This window comes from Marmota monax, unplaced genomic scaffold (genome assembly GCF_021218885.2).
Source record: "Marmota monax isolate L192 unplaced genomic scaffold, Marmota_monax_Labrador192_F-V1.1 WCK01_AAM20220418_F8-fsc00003, whole genome shotgun sequence".
In the NCBI taxonomy this organism is placed as follows: domain Eukaryota; kingdom Metazoa; phylum Chordata; class Mammalia; order Rodentia; family Sciuridae; genus Marmota; species Marmota monax.
In genome coordinates, this window is record NW_026694084.1 from 26,156,639 (window position 1) to 26,177,162 (window position 20,524).

Sequence of the window (20,524 nt, forward strand, 5' to 3'; positions counted from 1 at the left end):
TAGGTGTATCACATTTTATTTATACATCAGTTTATTGGCATTTGAGTTGCTTTGAGGGTTTTATGAATAATAATGCTATGAATATACATGTATAGAGTTTAAATTGTTGTGAGTATAAATTAAAAAGTGAGCATGCTGAGTTCCTATCTTTTTTCAGTATCATGAAATAGAAATTTAGGTTGATTGAAATCTTTTTTAATGAAAATATTCTTAACCAGAAATTTCTTTCTAAGCATTCCTTTAGCTATATTCTGTAAAATTTAGTATATTGTATATTTGCTTTCATTCATTCTAGGGTTTAGTTAAATTGTCCTGTGATTTTTCTTTGACCTATTTGTTACTTAGTGCCATGTTGTTTAATTTCCAGATATTTGTTAATTTTCCAATTTTCTATTATTAGTTGTGATAGGAATACATACTTTTTCTGAGTTTAGCCCTTTTAAGTTTATTGTACTTTTTCAGTCCAATATTTGCATCTGGTATTTTTGTTAACTATATTTTTTATAGTGTCTATTTGCTGAGACATTTTTCTTTAAGCATGGTTTCCTTTAGTTCTTTGGACATATTTATAGTATTTACCTTGAAGTCTTTGTTATAGCTGACATTTGGGCCCTTATCTCATAAGTATTTTCTGTTGCCTGCTTTTTTCTCTCTGTAGATATCAAACATTCCTATTTCTTTAAATGTCTCATATCTTTTTTTGATGAAAGTTGCATTTTAGGTCTTCCCACCCTTTTATTAGGATTGTTTTTGTTGTTTGCTTGTTTGTTTGGTGAGTAGCTGGGCTATTTTAATGAAATCTGTTTTCTCTCTCAGTGTCAATGTTTTGCTGTCAGTTTTCAGAGGTTATAGCGATCGGGGGGGTATATTCTCCCTGGGAGTAAGGTGTTTTTTGTAGGTCTTTCATTTCCTGATTTCTTATTTGTCCTTCTCATTTGGACAAACCTCCTTACCCAGCTGTTAGATTCTGATTTCCAGCTTATTGTTTTATTGTGGCTTACATAGCTCTGTAGTAAATTGCTGATCCAGTTAATTTGGGATAATTTTTGAAGTTAGTCTTTGCATTGGATTCTAACTCCCTGGTGCTGCTTCTTAGCTTTCCTGGTTCTCTCTAGTGAACTAGATCTTTGATTTTCTGCCCTGTAAGTGAGCTGGGGTGATGGCAGTGTAGTGCCCATTATTGTCAGATTGCCTATCCTGGAATAGAGCCTCTACCTTGAGCAGGGACTGAGGGGAGGATGGGAGTCCCTGAAATCTCATTCTCATTAGGAATTCAGCCTCTTCAACTTGGAATTGAGGAGCTGAGTGCTGACAGCTGGCCCCTCCTCATGATACATCATAACCCTTGACTGGAGCTGAGGGCAAAAGGACACTCATCTTCTTGGCCATGCCTACTTTAATGGGATATTCTGTCCAGGTGCATTCAGGGGAACAAGCTGGTCATAGTTAAAATGCTATAAACTCAAAATTTTTATCCAATTTTAGTTTTTTCCTCAAGAAACCCTTCTTCGTTTGCTGTATGGTGAAATTTGGGGATAGTTTTCCCAATTATATTGCTGGAGAATGGTTCTGCAGATGTCCACATGCTTCCATCTCAATAGCCCCTAAAATAAACTTAAGGGAAAAAGGGACATGGATATATTGCTTTGAATGGTATAGTCAGTCAGGAGCAAATATAATTACCCAGGGAGAATATTTGACTGCAAGGAAAAGAGGCAAGGGCAAATTTGCAATGTATGAAGGTTTAGAGGAACTAGTAAAGAAGATTGAAAAGGCATGATCAGAGTGGAAGTTGGGAGGCCATATTCAATGAGGAAAAGCTTTTCAATAGGATACATTGCCTAGGGAAAGAGTCAAACAAACCCATATTAAACATTTCCCTGAAGTTGGGCCACAGTTGACTCTGGTAGTCCTTATTTTGCAGTCCTTTCAGGTCTCTTCCATTCTTTGCGGTCTCTTCTATCTCTGCAGTTCTTTAGTTTTACTGCACTATCACTTGCAGATCATTGTCCTTCTAAGGAGTATTCCAAATGTCTTCTCTTATCACTACTCATATTATTGTGCCACTTAAATTTTTTACATGTAATGTAAAAATTTTCTATTGACTTACCATTATGGAATATAAAGATTGTAGCCTCTTTCATGTTGTTTCAATCTCTTTTTTTCCCCTGTCTTTACAAATCAGTTAACAATTCTTGAATACTTCCTACATGCTAAGTACCAATGCTGTTAGGGCTATGAAGTTGAACATTGATGTAGCCCTTAGTGTTAAAAAAAAAAAAAAAACTTTTAGTGTTATGATTAATTTATTTCTTATTGTTTTATGTGATGTGCTTTCCACATTTTCTTCTTTTTCTTAATTCCTGACTCTAGCATTCTGTTGATTGACATCTATTGTCATAATTCTTTGGAACTTTTTTGTGAGTAACCCTTATCATCACCTCAGTAACTCACATTTAGTATTGATTCTCGCCCCGCCACCACCCCCAGAACTGGGGGTTGAGCCCAGTGACACAGGGACTCTACCACTGAGTACATCCCCAACCCTATTTATTTAGGGACAGGAACTCACTAAGTTGCCCAGACTGGCTCAAATTTACGATTCTCCTGCCTCAGCCTCCTGAGTCACTAGGATTACAGATGTGTACTTTTACACCCAGTTAGTATCAGTTTTGATCTTGTTGTTAGCTATGGTTTTTATGTACAGATATGAATATGGCAATGTAAGAACTAAACATTGATTGTTTCATGGTGGTATATGCTACTCCATTATTTACACAACTTCTATCCTTTAGTATAGCTGGTAAGTAAATTAAATTTTGAGTGCTAATTTTTTTGCATTTAGTTCTTTTTATTTGCTCAAAGTCATGTACATAAAGTCAAGTATATTATCTCAACAGGTTGTAAAATTTGATTTGAAGCAATCAGTCAATGTTAATAGATATGGGGTTACCCTTATTTAAGGGAATAAAAATGTTCTAAAACTAGACTGGTGGTAATGGTTACATAACTGAATATACTGAAAAACTGTTGAATTGTAGACTTTAAGTGAATTGTATCTCAGACACACACACATACACACGCATCTCAAAAAAGTTTTTTTTTTTTTTTTTAATACTTGGTCCTATCACTTCCCTTTCCATTTGTTCTCCAGAAGCAACCATTTTCAACTCCAAATTTGTAAGTTAATTGCTCAGATTGCCACTGAAATTTTTTACATGTAATATGTTTTCTGTTGATTTACCATTATGGATTATAAGGATTTTAGCCTCTTTCATTTCTTTGTCCTTACCATACCCTCACATTCTTCTCATTTCCCTTTCTTCCAAGGATGGTCATATAGTCATTTTATATTAGTATTCATTGTTTTTATTATTATGGTTATGTAAGCATTATTCACAATGGAATCATGTAGCATAGTATCCTGTCAATCATATAAGAAACCTGTCCTCAAGGATTGGTTGATTTTACTCTCTAGATTTGTTCCATAGCTTTGTGGTGTGAGACTATCTTTTCTTCATCATGGAGATTGCTTTGGGAACCTTTGTCCTCCTATTTCTTCATTTACTGCCCCATTTTGTTGGAACACAACCTCTAGTAATTTCCTCTGAAAGAGCATAGGTAAAAAAGTTTTGAGACCCTGTATGCCTAGAAATGTTTTTATTCTACTCTCTTCTCTCATGTATTAGTTCTTATATATTTACATTATTTTTAAAATCTCTATTCTCACTTAATGAAATTTCAGAAGATAGTGAAAATAAATGGTTTTGTGCAATTTATAACCCTCAACAAAAAGGATTCTACTTCTATTTTTACTCCCAAAGACTTCCTAGTTCTTCTTCAACCTTCACTGTAACCCTCTCTTGATTTGTTTTTAAAAATATAGTTGAAGCTGTCTTTACTGACCTTGACATAACTAGCATACCAGATTAATGAATGCTCTCTATTTCCTCTCTAAAATACATAAGGATGCTCACTGCAAGAAACAAAATATTACTATTCTTCAGTACAGTCTTCTCTTTGCCATGGGGATTTGGTTCCAGGACCTTCACAGATACCAAAATCTAAAGGTCCTTAAGTCCCTTATGCAAATAGCCTAGTCTTTGTATAGAACATACACATATCTTCTCATATACTTTAAATCATCTCTAGATTACTTACAGCACCTAATACAATATAAATAAAACTATGTTAATGGTTCTTTTACTGTATTATTTAGGGAATAATGGCAAGAACTACCAATGCAGGGTTTGTTTTTTTTCCCCAGGTATTTTTAATCTGCTTGGTTAAATCCAGGGATACAGAATCTGAATGTGGAGGGGCAACTGTTTATCTGTACACTTCTACTCTCACCATTTGAGTTGTGTGTGCTTGCAGAAGTCAGTTTATTTCACTTTAAAGAAATAGAATTTGGAAATAGAAGATCTCATATGAGTGTGGCCATAAAAGAAAAATATTATAGAACTCTTGTAAACCACATCAAAAGAATGAATATTCAGTTTTAACTTTATAAAACTAAAGGTTTATGCTTTGTGTTATTTTTATGATTCTCTGCTTTAATAGCTTCCTCAATTAAGTGAAAAACTACTGGCCTCAAAAATGTTGAATTCAGGGCTGGGTATAGAGCTTAGTTGGTAGAGCACTTGCCTTGCATGCACAAGGCCCTGGGTTCGCTCCCCCCCCCCCCCCCCCCCACACACACACACACACGTTGAATTCAACAGCTTGTTTTAAAATAACATGGAAACTTTATTATATTCCTTTTGGGCTTCATGATTGCCCCAATACATGTTGCATTTTTGCATACTTGCTGAGATTATTGCTTTTCTTTAGTTCCAGATGTTGAAGTAAAAGGAGAGTATTCTAGCTATTATCTCTTGGTACAAGGTAATGGCAGTAGAAGATGTAAAGCCACAATGCTTCACTCGGCCAACCAAATAAATGGCTCCTTTGCCCTCACTTTAATTCATGGAAAGATGAAAACAAAGACAGAAGAAGCCAAATTGAGTAAGTGTTAACCTAAGTAGAAAAAAAAATTCTACATTTGTTTGTATGTAAATAGTCTGTGATTTTAAGTAGAAGAAATATTAGATATTTAATGACCTTATTTTCCTTAAACTCTGTCACTATTTACTTTTTGTTTCAACTACATTTTTACAATTTAAAGTGAAGAGAACTCATTCCTTTTACAATATGCATACTAAAATTTAGCAGATCAGTCTTCAATCAACTAAAAAATGTTTTTTACATTGAACACATATTATTTTTCTATAATTTATTTTTTTTATTTTCATTTGCTTTCTCTCAGGCCTTTTCTGGTTTTTGCCCTTCTTCTTTTTTTTCCCCCCAAGTTCTATATTTTGGTTACCTGATAACTATATAACAGACTACCTTAAATTTAGCAAGAAGGTATTATATTATCTCTCATGGTCTGGTGTGTTAAGTGGGTTCAGCTGTATGCTTCTGAGTTTCCACATATGATTATAGTTACATACAGCTGGGGCTTCAGTCATTTGAGGATCCCACAGGAATTGCTGTCTAGGATAGCTTCTTTATCCCCATGTTTGGTACTTGGACTAGGATGGATGGTTTTCTCTCCATGTTCCCTTCTCCACAGGCTGCCTGGGCTTCCTTATAGCATCAGGTTCTCAGAATAGTCTGACTTCTCATATGGTTGCTGACTTGTCTTAGAGAAATTGTTCTAAGAAACTGCCAGGTCTTCTGTGACCTAGCATAGAAGACATTCAGTGACACTTTTACCATTGGATTTGTGGTTATGTAGCAATTTTGGTAATTGCCAACCATAAGGAAAGAAAAGACTTCCGTGGCATGGAGAATAACAAAGATTATCAGTGTGCCAACCACCAGAAATAGGAATAAGGAATGTAAATGCTTCTGCCCACTTTATCCTGAGCTACTGTTTAGGTCCTCCATGCTCTGTTAATCAGTTTGTCTTAGTCTGTGAGATAGAACATGCTTATATAAGTTATGTGAAGTGGGTATATTATTTACCAGTAGGCAGTACAGGATAGAAGAAGCCTAGTATCTACTGTGAGGTGGTCCCTCAAGGCTTAAGAAAGCTGCCTGGGGTAGTTGGAGTCTTGACTCCATGTGTCCTTTTACCACAGCTGAGGGACCCTGAAAGGCAACAGACCCTGGGGTATGTACTTCAAGGCCCATATGACTCACTGGGCTAAACACTGAAGGGCATCTCCTTGTAGGAAGGAGGGGAACAAAGCCTGAGCTGTCTTGAACACTAACTTCCTCCCTATCTCAAGATAGTACATTCCCAGCATGTTCCACAGTTTTTGAGGACTATTGGCAGGAAGATAAGGGGAAGAGACTGGGTCAGCCCAGACTACCCTGGGACCATCACGCATAGGTGGAGCCCAGATTCATTGTGGAAGGGACTGCACAAGGAGGAATAACAGGGTGTGGTTTGTTTTAGGAAGGACTGGACATGCTATCTTCAGAGACTAGGGACCATCCATATTTCATCTATTTTATGAGTAGGCAGAAGAAAATAATGATGTAGGAATTCTCTGGTTCCTAAAGTCTCCCAAAGAATTAAGAATCGGGTCAAAGTTTAAAATGCAAAACTATCTAGTATACTTGTTTTCTCCTGCTTAATTGTTACTTTGAAATATGTAAGATCAAGAGAGTGATTAGCTTTTTTAAAAAATCATTTTTAGGAACTGGATAGTAACTAATAGAATATCTTCAGTGTTGATTCTTTTCTATTTCCCAGGCTTCCCTTTTGACTTATTATCACTTCCATGTTTTTCTGAGGAACAAGTTGTACAGAGAGAGAAACAGTTAGCTAATGTGCAAGTTTGGGCTTTGAAAGAATGCCTGAGTAAGTATCAAATTTTACTTTTTTATTCTACTGTAAGAATGTTGATTTGTTTAGACATAAGCTTTCTATATTTGCACACTTGTTTTATATACTTTGTCTTTTAGGTATGACACACATTTATAAAACTATTCTTTATGTAGACGATGTAGAATAGAAGAGGTATGCAACTTTAATTTTAATCAGATTCAGAAAGTTCCTACTATTTGTACATAACTATTAATAGTTTAAAAATATTTTGCTGAATAAATTTTGTATTTTAAATTTGGTTTTAACTATATATTAGAAAAGATACCGAAGTTTATTATCCTAGTTAATATATATATAATAACTTTTATATATTTTTGAAACAGAATAGAGACTACAAGTAGAAGAAAATGTAATTCCAGAGAAATTAAAAAGTTAACCTGAGGATGGATTCTGACTTTAATCATGACTCTCAAAAATAACTAAGCAAATTTCACACACTGAATGAAGTTGGTGTTACAGATTTTCCTTAATCAGGAAATTAACATTTTTTCATGAATCTTAATTTAAGAGTTTTATTCTATTATTGTTAACTTGGTTATCAGTATTTTTTATAAATACTAAGCATGCATTTTTGCCTAATATGAACTTATTTTAAGAAAATCATTGATATATAATTTCTAAGAAATTCATTAAAATCATAAGACTGCCTTAATTACACATAGAACAATATTAGAATTATGTATTTTATGAAATCAAATTATCATTATTTTATTTAAAACATCTTATATTCAGTAGCCTGTTTGTTCAATAGAAGAAAATTTTAAAATATTTAGTTTCAGTTATTTATGTAAGGATTTCAAACCTTTTCAGTTGTATTAAGCCAGGGTAATTGTAAATTGATTATTTTTTTAACCAAGAAAATGATGTTTGTTCAAGGAAAACATAATTAGAAAGGCAAATAAGTTTCCATAAAAGGTAGTAGGTGCTGACATCTAGAAAAATATATATATTGAAATAACAGTTTGTGATGGTAAAATGTGTATTTCAGACATCAGCTGGCAGTGTTGTTTACTTCTTGACTTTGTTCTGTTGCTGCCAGGCCCTCTTCAGGTGCTGATTTTCTTGCCATAACCCTCCTGCAGCTTTTTATACTCAGCTTTTTCAGCATCTCTGCTCTTATATCTTCATCTCTCTTCCTCAACTCTCCCAACTGGGAACTCTTAAGAGTGACCACCTCTGCTTTGAAGATGGAGAAGAGCAAATACAGGAGGGCCAGCCCTCCTGGATGGGGAAGGGAAATACCAACTTCTAGAGCTGGGTTGTTGCCTAGGGGTGTGAGTGAAAGCTCCCAGATGGGAGAGCAGTTGGGGAGGGGACCGGGGTATGGAAGTGCTAAACAAATGTGCAGCTATAAGGGTGCCACAGCACTGGGCAGAGGACAGGTGCAGGACCTACAATTGAAGAAAGCCTTAGAGCTAGTAGCTGCTGGAGAAGCCAACTCTGGAAGTATCTATGAAATGGCCATTTTGCAATCTGAAGCATTAAATCTTGGTTCAGATTAATGATCCACTTAATCCATATAAGATGAAAATACTGAATAAATCCCTTCAATACCCAGAAAGTTAATATTGCATTAAAACGTTGGTAACAAAAGTAACAAAGATGCATCTGTATAGAATTCCTGTATTTTAAAATAAGGCAGAGAAAAATGACAGCAAAACAATTTCTAGTGTAAGCATGACATGTCTGATTATCAACTTCAGTGATTTTCAAATATGTGAAATGTGAACAGAAAAGTGTTTAAACTGATATAGTTAATTCACTTATACTTATGAAATCTAAAGAATGTAATGGAAACAGCTTTCTTTGAAAAAATCTAGGGTTTAATATTAATTCAGAAATTGTAGACTTTGCAGAAAAACAAAACTTGTTCAGAAAGATTTCTTCATATTAAACAAACAGAAATAAACATTACTGTTTTTTCAATATTTTTCAGACTAGTATTAATAAAAAAATAAAAAACTAAACAAAAACAGCTGGAAAAGTTTCCACAAAGGTGCATTCAGCAATGATACTACTAAAGCACATTTTTTTAATAGTACAAAACTCAAAATTCTGTTAGAGCTTAATTTTTAAAAAATAAATTCTAATTTATTTTACTTGTGAATTATGTCTAATACTATGTTCTGAGAAATTGTGATATAAAACATAATTTTAGCCAGTCACAGCCTTGTACACCTATAGTCCCAGCCACTTGGAAGGCTGAGGCAGGAGGATCACGAGTTCAAAGAAATCCTCAGCAAAAGCAAATCAGTGAGAACCTGTCTCTAAATAAAATACAAAATAGAGCTGGGGATGTGGCTCAGTGGCCGAGTGTTTCTAAGTTCAATCCCTGGTACCCCCTCTAAGACAAAAAAACAAAAAAAACTTATAATTTTATAATTTATATTTTATCTTATATTTTTATAATTTATAACTTTTTGTACATGGAAGGATATTTAATACTACCTTGTTTTAGTGATTCTTCAAGAAAAATTTAAGACTGCTTAAATAGTTTTATTAAATAAGAAACTATTCAGTATGATGCAAAATAAATATAAAAACAATATTATAATTTTGCTCCAATATTACAGTCATAACTCTGAGCTTCTCACATCTTTTTAAAATTTACAGAACCCATTATAAACCTGATTTGTGCTCATTCTGCTGATACTTGTAGATATTCTACATTTTACTTTAATAATTACTATGTTTTTAGGAATAAGGCATTCTTTGATCACTCATTCAGATTTTATTAGTTTTCTCCCAAGATATTTCCTTTTCAATTATATATAGACTCATTTATGTAGAGATTGTTTTTGTCTATGTAAATTATCCACTCTGTTAAACTTCATGTATTTTCCCTGTTTCTCAGTCATTGTGGTCAATATGAATTCTTACCATGATCTCCAAATTGTAATATTATTAATAGTTTTAATAAGTAGAGGTGAGGCTTGTACTTTGAGTAATTTTTTTGTTGTTGTTTTCGAATGACTTTCAGCAGATTGTGCAGAAAGTAAAAAACAAGGTTTTTTATTTCTCACTTAGAAGATGTAATAGAAACAATATATTATAACTCTTTACCAAACTAATATTCTTGACTATAGAAACCCGTGTTAATTTTCAAATCTGGAAGGACCTGCCAATATCCATGTTGGTGAAGTAGGTTTTTATGGAGGTGTATATCATAAAGCTGAGGCTCTAAAGTGGAGCCTTGAGACTGGTTGCTTCTTTCCCTGGACTGCCTTGCCTTGTTAACATTCTTACTTTGCTTACTGTGTGTAGTGTGCTTTAACAGCCCTCTGTGTCTAAGGGCACAGCATTGTACTTTACAGGCAGTAGGTTCTTGATGTTTGTTGAATTGAATTCTCTGTGGATTTGTAGGTTACCATTTTATTATGGAAGAAAATTTTGTTAGTTTGGAAGTGTTTAAAGGTGAAATATTTTTTTAATCAAAGTAATACATAAGTACAATTAGAAAAATTCAGATGATACTGAAAATTTTTAAATGGAAAATGGCAGTTCCTTCCCTATCCCTCCTTATCTTTCAACCTCTGTATCCATATGTATTTATCCTGTGTCCTTCCATCTGGTTCTCCCGACATTTTTTTTCTGTTTTCTGAACAGTGGATGTATGCTTCTGTTTCTTGATTTCAGGCATTCTTCACTGAAAGGCAACACTTAACTATGGTTGATAAAGATTTAGTGTTTCCATATTACTTTCACTTCTTCTTACAGTGACCCTTTCAGTGAAGTCCTAAATTTTTTCCAAATCAGTGGTTAGTTTAACATTAGTATAACTATATAAATAAGTTTACTGCTGAGCCATGTAATTCATGATGATGATCAAATCACCTGTGTTAGTCAGCTTTGCATTGCTGTGACCAATAAACCTGACAGGAACAACTCAGAGGAGGAAAAATTTACTTTGGCTCATGGTTTTAGAGATTGAGTTCATGGTTGGCTCACTCTGTTGCTCTGGGCCCATGGTGAGGCAGCTCACCATAGCAGAAGGTCATAGCAGAAGAAAGTTGCTCAGCTCAAGGCATCCAGAAAGCAGAGAAACCTTGAGTACTAGGAGTCAGAGATAATATAATCTCCAAGGACATGCCCCCAGTGACCTGTTTCCTCTAGCCACACCCTTCCTGCTCAAGTCACCACCCATTAATCCATTCAAATAACCAAACCATCCAAGTGGATTAATCTACTCATCATGTTATAGCTCTCATAATCTAATAATTTCACCACTGAACATTCTTGCATTGTCTCATATGAGCTTTTGGGGGACACCTCATATCTAAACCATAGCATCACCTTATTTTTGATTTGATTACTCTTGTGTACAGACAAAATATTATGTTTTTCTATAGGTTCCAACATTTCTGACACACTTTTAACGTCAGCTTTCATTGTTGATCAAACACACCAGTTCTTTTTTATTTTTGTATGTTTTTTGGGAGCGTTTCATATTTTCCTAAACTCTGGACTGCTTACTTAAATCTTTTGACAGCTTGGAGATTTCTTTCTTTTTTGGATTTTTTTTCAACCACTTTTTTTCTCCCTTAGATTATTTTCTTGTTTTGTAGAGGCATGTCTTCTAGGAACTTCCTGAGTAAAAGTTCATGATGTGTAAAAATTTAAATTCTTGCATTTCTGAAAGTATCTTGGCTTGATTGATAATTCATTTAGAATTTGAGGTTGAAAATAATTTACCCTAATTTTGAAGACATTGCTTCATTACAAACTGCTTTCCTGTGTTCTTGTTGAAAAATCAAATACCATTCTGACACTTTGCAGTCTTCTTTAGATCTCCCCAACCCACCTCCATCAACACCCATTCCTGAAAACTTTGTGTGGAAGCTTTATTTTGAATCATAGTTTATCTTCCACCATCCACCCCTCTCCCATTTATTTTATTTTTTAAAAATTTTTTAAATAATTATTTTTTAGTTTTAGGTGGACACCGTATCTTTATTTTATTTCTATGTTGTGCTGAGGATCGAACCCAGTGCCTCTTTGTGCTAGACAATCACAATACCACTGAGCCACAACCCATCCCCAGCCCCTCTCCCATTTATTGAGCTGTGTGCTTGATGGGTCCATTTCAACAGAAGATTTACATCCTTCAGTCTGATAATTTTTATTAATTTATCTCTTTAAAAATTTTCTTTCAGTTTCTTTTTTTTTCTCTCTAGAACTCTTATTAATTATATACCAACTTATCTGAACTTAATTTTTATTACTGTTTCTGTATCATCTTTTAATTCTGGTTTCTGAGGGACGTCTTCTGTTTCATTTTACAGCTCTTTTATGGAGGTTAAATTTTTTTATCTCTCATTTGCTTAATTGTAGAAGTCCTTTCTTATTCATTCATTGTTCTTTTTATCAAAGCAAGTACTTGTTCCAGTATCTGATCTATGAGATATTAATTAGCATGACCTTTCTTTTGTTCTCTGCAACATTTTTTTTTTCCCTGTAGAGATCCTTTTTTTCTGTTTGCTTTAAATCTCTCTTTCATATTGGGTTTCCGTGTTTAGTTTGAGGGATCCCAATATTATTTTCATCCTCTCCCAAAGTTGGAGCCAATATAGAAAAAAATGAAACATACAGATGTAGATAACTTGTAGGTGAAAATGATATGGTAATTTGGAGTCATGGCCAGGAAACCTTTCTTATATGTACATCAAAACTCAAACTTGAATAGCTCTCGGCTAGGCAACTACAGACCAGACCTGCAAGGGAAGTGTTTTAGTCAGCTTTTGAGTCATTGTGATGCAATATATCTAACCATGAACAAGAAGAGGAGGAAAAGTTTATTTTGTCTCACGGTTTCAGAGGTTTAGTCCACAGCCAACTTCATATCTCTGGGCCAGAGGTAAGATAGAACATCATGGCAGAAGGGCATGGCAGAGGAAAACAGTTCAGGACATGGCAGTAAGGAAACAGAGACAAAATATAAACCAGGGACAAAATATAAGTCTCAAAGTCAAGCTGCCTCCTTCCTGGCCTACCTCCTGCAGCCACACCCTACCTGTTACTACCTAGTTAATCCGAATCAGTGGACTGACTGATCTACTGATTAGGTTTCAACTTTCATAATCATTTTACCTGAATATTCTTGTGTTGTCTCACATATGAGCTTCTGGGGGGGACACCTCATATCCAAACCATAATAGGAAAGTACTTTGCCATACTATAGAGAATATGAATCCTAAAAACCAGTGAGCAGGAAAGAAGGGTTTATTAAAACATGCCTGGTTCATGATTTACTCATTGAATGATGGAAGCAGAAGGGAGCTGAAAGTTTTATTTAGTTCTTACATGTATAAACATGGGACCTGGGAAACTGAGAGCCCCTCTCCCCTCAACACTTTTCCTTAGATGTCTGGTGATTCTTTTTCATCATGCTGTCTTAAATTTCACTTTATTGGCCTATGTCTAATGTAGTCTCCGGCAAACTTCACTGGAGAGTGAAAATTGACCAATCTGTCCCTACAACAATATTAGTATCTGGACCTTTTTTCTCTGAGAGTGTTGAGTTTTTCAAAGGTGATCCTTTAACTTTCTAGTGGGGTAGTAGAGCTACTAGCATCAGGGCTCAGAGTCTAACCTTTCAGTGCTATATAGACTTTCATTATGCCTAATATTCTATAGTCTGGGACAAAAAAAAAGAAAAAAGGAAAGCAGCCAGATGCACTGGTGCAAGCCTGTAATCCCAGAGACTCAGCAGGCTGAGGCAAAGCATTTCAAGTTCAAAGCTAGTCTCAGCAACTTAGCAAAGCCTTAAGCAACTTAGTGAGACCTTGTTCCAAAATTTTTTAAAAAGAGGGGACCGGAGAGGTCGCTAAGTGGTTAAGCACCATTGGGTTCAGTCCCTAGGGGAACCCAAGGATGCTTACCTTACCAAAAATGAAAGCAGAGTTGCCTGGCTCTGAGTGCTGGAGGATCAACTTGGGGAGCTGTCTGACTACTCCCTATATACCCAGTCCTGCTGCAGGCACACCTCACCACCATCTGCCTCATACTCCTTGGTGCTGCCTCTTTGCAGAAACCCAAGGTCATACCTCCTCTGCTGTGCTGACTCAGTTACCATTCCACTGTCATTTCTGTCTTCCAAATTTGTGGAGAAATATCATTTTTTCTTTTATTTTCCCATTATATTCCTTTGTTTTATGTTTTTAGGTTTGGAAAGGTCAAGAAATAGAAGGGCCAAGCTCCCATATTTAACTGAAGGTCAACACGTTTTATTTTCACACAAATACCAATATAAGGCCATTTTTAATGCTTTGCAATATTTCTAAAACTTTTGTAAACTTGCCTTTACTGTTTATCGATTTTTGGTGTTAACAAATTATGCTAGTTCTCCTTATCTCATAGAACTAGGAATTCTACCACTGTCTGCAAATAAGATTAAGATGAAAGGGTTGTTTATTGGAGAAATTCACTTGTTTGAGTTTTGAAGATGTTATTCATAAAGGACTTGTATGTATATGGGCACCAGAGAGACTTGAAAAAAAGTCATATGGTTAATTATATTGATTTGTCTTGCAGAAAGGAGAAAGTTGGCAAAGCAGCCTGAAGCAATTTCTGCTGATGAACTTAAAAGTCTGTTAGTACTCACAAGGGAACGCTTTTTACATCATTTTGATGCTCTTATTCCTAAAACAGTTGTAAGACCAACTGACAAAATTAAAACCTCCAATATGTTAAATGGTAAGTTCTTTGTTATACTTTATTCTTTCTCTGTGTGTGTGGTGTCTGCAGTAGCTATTATTATTATAACTTAAAAGATGTATTGGTCAAGTCAAAATGTATTTTATAAATTTAAATAATGATATATATTTATACATTTATTTACAAATGACTTAACTATACTAAACCTTTTGGTAACATCTTTTATTGAGCACAGGGAGAAGCATTATTAGATGATCCTTGTTAGTTTTACTGAACTGCTAAAATTCTGTAATAGGATTTCTGTTAAGCTATATTTTCAGAAAGTGAAGAAAGTAAAATCTACACATTAAATTTAACAGAGGTAAAACTTAACATGTTATAATACTTCATGTTTTCCATTCATTAGGGCTGGAATAGTCACCAAACTTCACTGAAGGAGCACCAACCTCCTTCTATGTTTAACTGGATTTCTGTCTGTTTTCCCGGATTCTGTTGTGATGAATTTGAATACAGTGAAACTTTTCAGTACCTAGAAAGAAAGCATTTGAAGATATCTTGACAGAATGTTAAATATAGAAGATATTTTTGTTTGTATTCTGAGAAAATCATTTTGATTACTTTGGTTATTGAGAAAATGATCACAGAATCAAGTTAGCAATAATGTTTGTTGAGTGCCTTATCTGTTTAATACCGTGAAGGTGCACAAAGAAGTGAAAATGTAGAAAAACAGGATTGCAATTGAATTGGAAAGCTAGATATAGAAACAGCATATAGTACCATGTTGAAAAGCACATTCTGTCAGGGTTCAAATATCAGATTTGTCACTTGTTTGCTGAATGTCTTTGGATAAATTATTTTACCTCTATACCTTTGTTTCCTCATGATTAAAATGGGAATAATAATATAGCCCACTCTCTAGGGTTCTTATGGGGATTAAATGACTTGATTCCTATAAAACACTTAGAACACAGTAGGTGCCAAAAAAGTATTAGTGTCATTTGTATTGTCATTGTTCCATATCAGTACCAAACTTAAACATTGGTGCAAAGTAATCAGAAAGGTGCTGGAGACATTATTAATGGAGGATGTGTTGAATAAATAAGAGCATGGCTTCACGGCTGCGAAGTGGGCTTTGGAGCAAGCTGAATGGTTGAGTGAGCTTGGCACTGGCCCTGCTGTGTGACTGCGGGCATGTTTCCTGACCTCTTTGAGCTTCGTTTTCTTTGTCTTTAAATTAGAAAATTAAATTAATTATTTGTGAGTTGCTTAGGAAGTTACCTAGTGTGAACTAGTGCTATATATGTGTTGGTTGAGTGAGTCAGTGTGACTGACTGTAATCATGCAAGGTTTGTTAGGAGTTCAAGGACTCAATGGAGAATTATATGTACACAGAGAAGAGAAAATAGGATTTTCTAAGGAGAAGCAGCAGCATTAATGTACCTAAGAAAAGGGAAACTGAGAGAAGTTGACTAACCAGAGTATTTACAAAGGAGCTAGGTAGGGTTGAAAGTTAGGAGATGTGAGAAGTAATTGCTAGGGCTTTTAAAATAAGTTTAGGGCAATGTATCTTAAAGTTACCTGTACAGAATCAAGTGCTAGGACATTCTTAATACTGAGCTACAGGAGTGCCCGTCCTTAATAGGAGTCAGATTATATCACTCCTTTGCTCAGACCTTTCTGATGGCTTCCAGTTGCTGGGAATGTCTTGCCCTTAATATGGCCCATAAAATCCTGAAGTCATATCTGGCGTCACGCTCATTCTAGCCTTCCAGTGTCCCATCCGTTTCCTGCCTACCACAGGCTTCTTCTTTTCCTTAGACACGTTACATTATTGCTTTCCACCTACACAGTGTCCTGTGCTGCAGCCTTTTCCCCCAGCTTTTCCCTGATTAACTGATAGTCATTCTTTAGATGTCTATTTAAATGTAATTTTCTCATAGAGATTTTTCTGGACCTTGTTAATTTGTTTCGTGATATATTCACTCCCTATATTTTTCCTTCAAACTATTTATCATATTTTAACATTGTCTCATTTATGGGTTACTATTAATATTTATCTTCTCTCTGAACTGTTTTCTGAGGATAAAGAATGTGCCTATTATGTTCTCTCTAGTATCCCCTGAGCCTGACAGAGAGCTGGCCCACAGGAGTAGGAGCTCCCACAAATACTTGAACAAATGCAAGAAACACTAAAGGTGTTTCAGAACCTCAACTGAAATTTGACAGACTATTCATTTGAACATGACTTGTAATGTTCTTGTAGCTTTGATTTGAATGATTCCACATGTAAACTACATTACATGTAGAAACAGTAAGACCAATAATCATGTTTCATATTCTGACCCATTATTGCAATCATGCACATTAGAAGTTATTTGCAGTTGCTAAGGTTACTTAATCTGCTCATTGTTTTAAAAGACTCTAGCATGTGTAACAAGTGACAAGTCATTAAGTTAAAAATACCTTATTCTAACCATCTTGTTTACTGTTTTCATGAAGTTGCTAAAGACTTTCACAGAGCCAAATGTGATGCCTCAACTCATAATATAATGACTCTGTCCTTTACCTGGGACCACTGGGGCATGTGAAAGCACTACATAAAAGAATTCACTAGGTAATTATGTGAGATAATACATTTATTGTTTCAAACAGTCTATATAATTCTGGCTTTATCAAACAGATTATATCAATTACACTATAACCTTTCTCTGTGATTCATTCATATTTGGGCATAAAAATTACCATGGTTTGTATTCATTAACTGCATATTGTTATCAGTGGCATTACTTTGTGTTCACTGTGATTTTTTTATTTTGTAGGGCAGTTTCCCATATTTCCATTTTGTATTGATTCTATTTCTTTGTTTCTCCTGAAAAATAAGATATTTTTTTTCAAAAAAAAAAAAGTCTTATTGATTTCTCAGAGATCTTTTTGGTACTCTTTGGTTATTGGTGTGGCATGTGATAGCCCTATCACATAAATAAAACACTGTATTTTATTTTACTGTAAGAATTATATTAAGTCATTCCTCAAAAGACATGATGTTTATGAATGTTTGTCCACCCATTCTTTAATATTTAGCCTATGTCATTTATATTTATTAGATTGTATTTTCCAAGTTAATAATTAATTGTATTGTAATATTTAGGGACAATTTAATGACTATTTTTTAAAGATGGCTTGCATTATTTTATGAACTCAGCATGCAACTGTGCAGAACTGCTATTGATTTTCATTCTTTATACTTTCAGTGGATAGCCATGTCTCCATTAAGAAGTATGTTATTTCATTATTGTGCTCCTTGCTCTATAAAATAGTATTTTACCTTTTATTTATAAATGGAAAATGGTGTATTTATATGGTGTTTGTGAGTGCATTACAATATAGATGTTGAAAATGTTTTAAACATTCAAGCTTAAATAGTTTTATAAGTAAAACGAAAAGTATTCAGTTGGTTTCCATTTTCATTTCTTAAAATTTCCTATACTGAATCATCATTTTATGACTTCTCCCAAATATAAAATGAATATATCTGTTATCATTGATGGTTAAACACCTAATGTCCAATGCATTCCATTCCATTTATTAGAATAATGTATAATATTTAAAAATAGAAGCAGATAGTTTAAAATCCCCCCCCCCAAAAAAAAATAGTAAGTAATTTTGCCAGTGTTAAAGTAGTTTGGATGCACTTATAATTTCTGATGAGAACAGAAGCTGAACCTCTAGGTTTTCTTAAAGTCTTGATGCAGTTCAGTGCAGCAAATTAGCTAGAAAGACAAATACACTTTTTACCTATATTTTATAAGTAGGAAAATAGCATTCAATGTTAGCAATTTGAGAATGCATATGTTAAGATATCTTATATTAACAGATAAACAAGAATTATTTCTGAGTAACCTTTACCTGAGAATATCATAAATTATTTGTTATTTTATTATTGTGCTTTTGAGAGTAAGATAATCTCTTTTTAAAGATAAGGAATTTTTTAGTTTATTTGTACTAAACCTGTATTTATTATGAAAATCTTGTAGTATATCTAATGTGTTCTTTACAGAGCTGCCTGTGAAGTTTCATTGAGAACTAATTTCACTAAAAATAGCAAAATTGTGTCTTTGTTCCATAAGCTAATAGTTCTAATTCAGTTTTATGAAATCCTAGCTCATAACTTTTGTTTTAAAGAGACATGTATTTTCATCTCTGGCAAACTTCAACAAACTTCTCATGGCATTTTCTACAGTTCAGGCCATCAGAGAGGTCTTTGATGAATGCCTAATGTAAGTACTCCAAAACTAATCCAGTCTGGCTTTATACATACACAGATTTATGTTTGCATTCGTACATACATATGCATAAAAATGTGTGTATAGCAAAATTTATCCATGTATACATATGTGCATGTGTACAAATTTCAATATGGTGATACTTTTTAGTATTTATGTGTACTTCTTTCTCTTTAGCTGCCTGTCCAGTAAAATCTGATTCTTCAAATCTAATGGAAGCCAGTTCTCTGGAATGGCCAGAAAGATATGTTCTTCACAACTTAGAAACTTTTGAAAAAGCTAAGCAAAAAATGAGGTAATATTTGAGTTCATAGTAAAGCATGTCTAGCTTATTATTTTTAAATGGACTTTTTCTTTTTTTTCTTTTTATTTTTTTTAGTTATAGATGGAAACAATACCTTTATTTAATTTATTTGTGTTGTACTTAGGATTGAATCCAGTGCCTCACCCCAGCCTCAACTTTTTCTTAATCCTTTAATATTTTTATGACATATAAATACTTTATAGTTTCATTATAAAAGAATACATGTGCTGGGCTCAGTGGCACATACTTATAATCCCAGTGGTTCCAGAGACTGAGGCAGGAGGATACATGAGTTTAAAGCCAGCCTCAGCAACTTATTGAGACGCTAAACAACTCTATGAGACCCTGTCTCTAAATAAAATACAAAAAGGGCTGGGGTCATGGCTTGGTGATTAAGGGACCCTGAAGTTTATTCCCTGGCACCAAAAAAAAAATTAGAAATAATCAAATAAAAATAAAAGAATGCATGCTTTTCATAAATAGATAGATAATCAACAGAGTAATAAATCAATTCAAAGGGAAATGTTGTTCTTCCTCTGTCTTTTAGTTGTACTTTGCAGGATTATATAACCACAGTGAGCATTTTGATATGTAGCTTTCCAGACCATCTTCTGTAAACACTTAAATATGAATGTAACAGAAAAAATTAACACAGGAACATTGAAACAGAAGTAAAATGAAGGGAAAATGAAGTAGAAGTACTCTCCTCATTTGAGCCACTCTTTCAGCTGTTCCATTTATGTTCACATAGTACTGCTGACTCCTGGAGGCAGGGAGAGCTCTCACTTAAAGTGCACCCTGGTGGATAAATGGGTGAAGCACATTTGCTTGTAGAGGACCAAATAGGTTATCATACTTCATTATAAATACATTGGTTAGCTTTTGGAAGATTTTATACCAAAAACTGGTGGGATTTGATTTTGTAAAAAATTGGCTCTTTTGTGGCAAGCTGATTTCAGGAGGGAAAGAGTAGGGGCAGAAAGATCTATAAGATGCCTCTTTTATTTGCAGGTTGAGAAATAACTGATCTCAAACTAGGGTGGTGATGAACAAATTTGTGATATATTTTGATGGTAAGCTAGAAAATAAAAACTTCTATGATGGATTGGTTGTAGAGAGGAAAAGAGAAGCATTCATGATAATTTAGTTTTCTAGCTTTAACAGTACAGGGTAGTGTTCTTATATATAAGGTGGGAAAGACGGATGGGGAGTTAGGGTACGGACAGATTTGGGGAGAAAAAAATCAGTGCTTTTGGGATGCTAAATTTGGTCTATGAATTATCCAAATGGAAATGTCAGGTGGGCTGGGGATGTGGCTCAAGCGGTAGTGCGCTCGCCTGGAAATGTCAGGTGGACTGGAAGAGGGATTTGAACTCAGTTTGAAGTTATCATTAAACTCAG

At 34.4% G+C, this 20,524-nt stretch overlaps 1 protein-coding gene across 1 annotated transcript in view; it reads left to right on the plus strand.

Moving 5' to 3' along the window:
* Positions 1 to 20,524, plus strand: part of Mtbp (MDM2 binding protein) — a 71,369-nt gene that overhangs the window by 32,999 nt on the left and 17,846 nt on the right. Inside the window, exons 12-15 of the mRNA XM_046464932.2 lie at positions 4,834 to 5,007; positions 6,749 to 6,856; positions 14,414 to 14,575; positions 18,997 to 19,114. Coding sequence (XP_046320888.1) covers positions 4,834 to 5,007; positions 6,749 to 6,856; positions 14,414 to 14,575; positions 18,997 to 19,114 — 562 coding nt within the window. The remainder of the gene's footprint in view (positions 1 to 4,833; positions 5,008 to 6,748; positions 6,857 to 14,413; positions 14,576 to 18,996; positions 19,115 to 20,524) is intronic.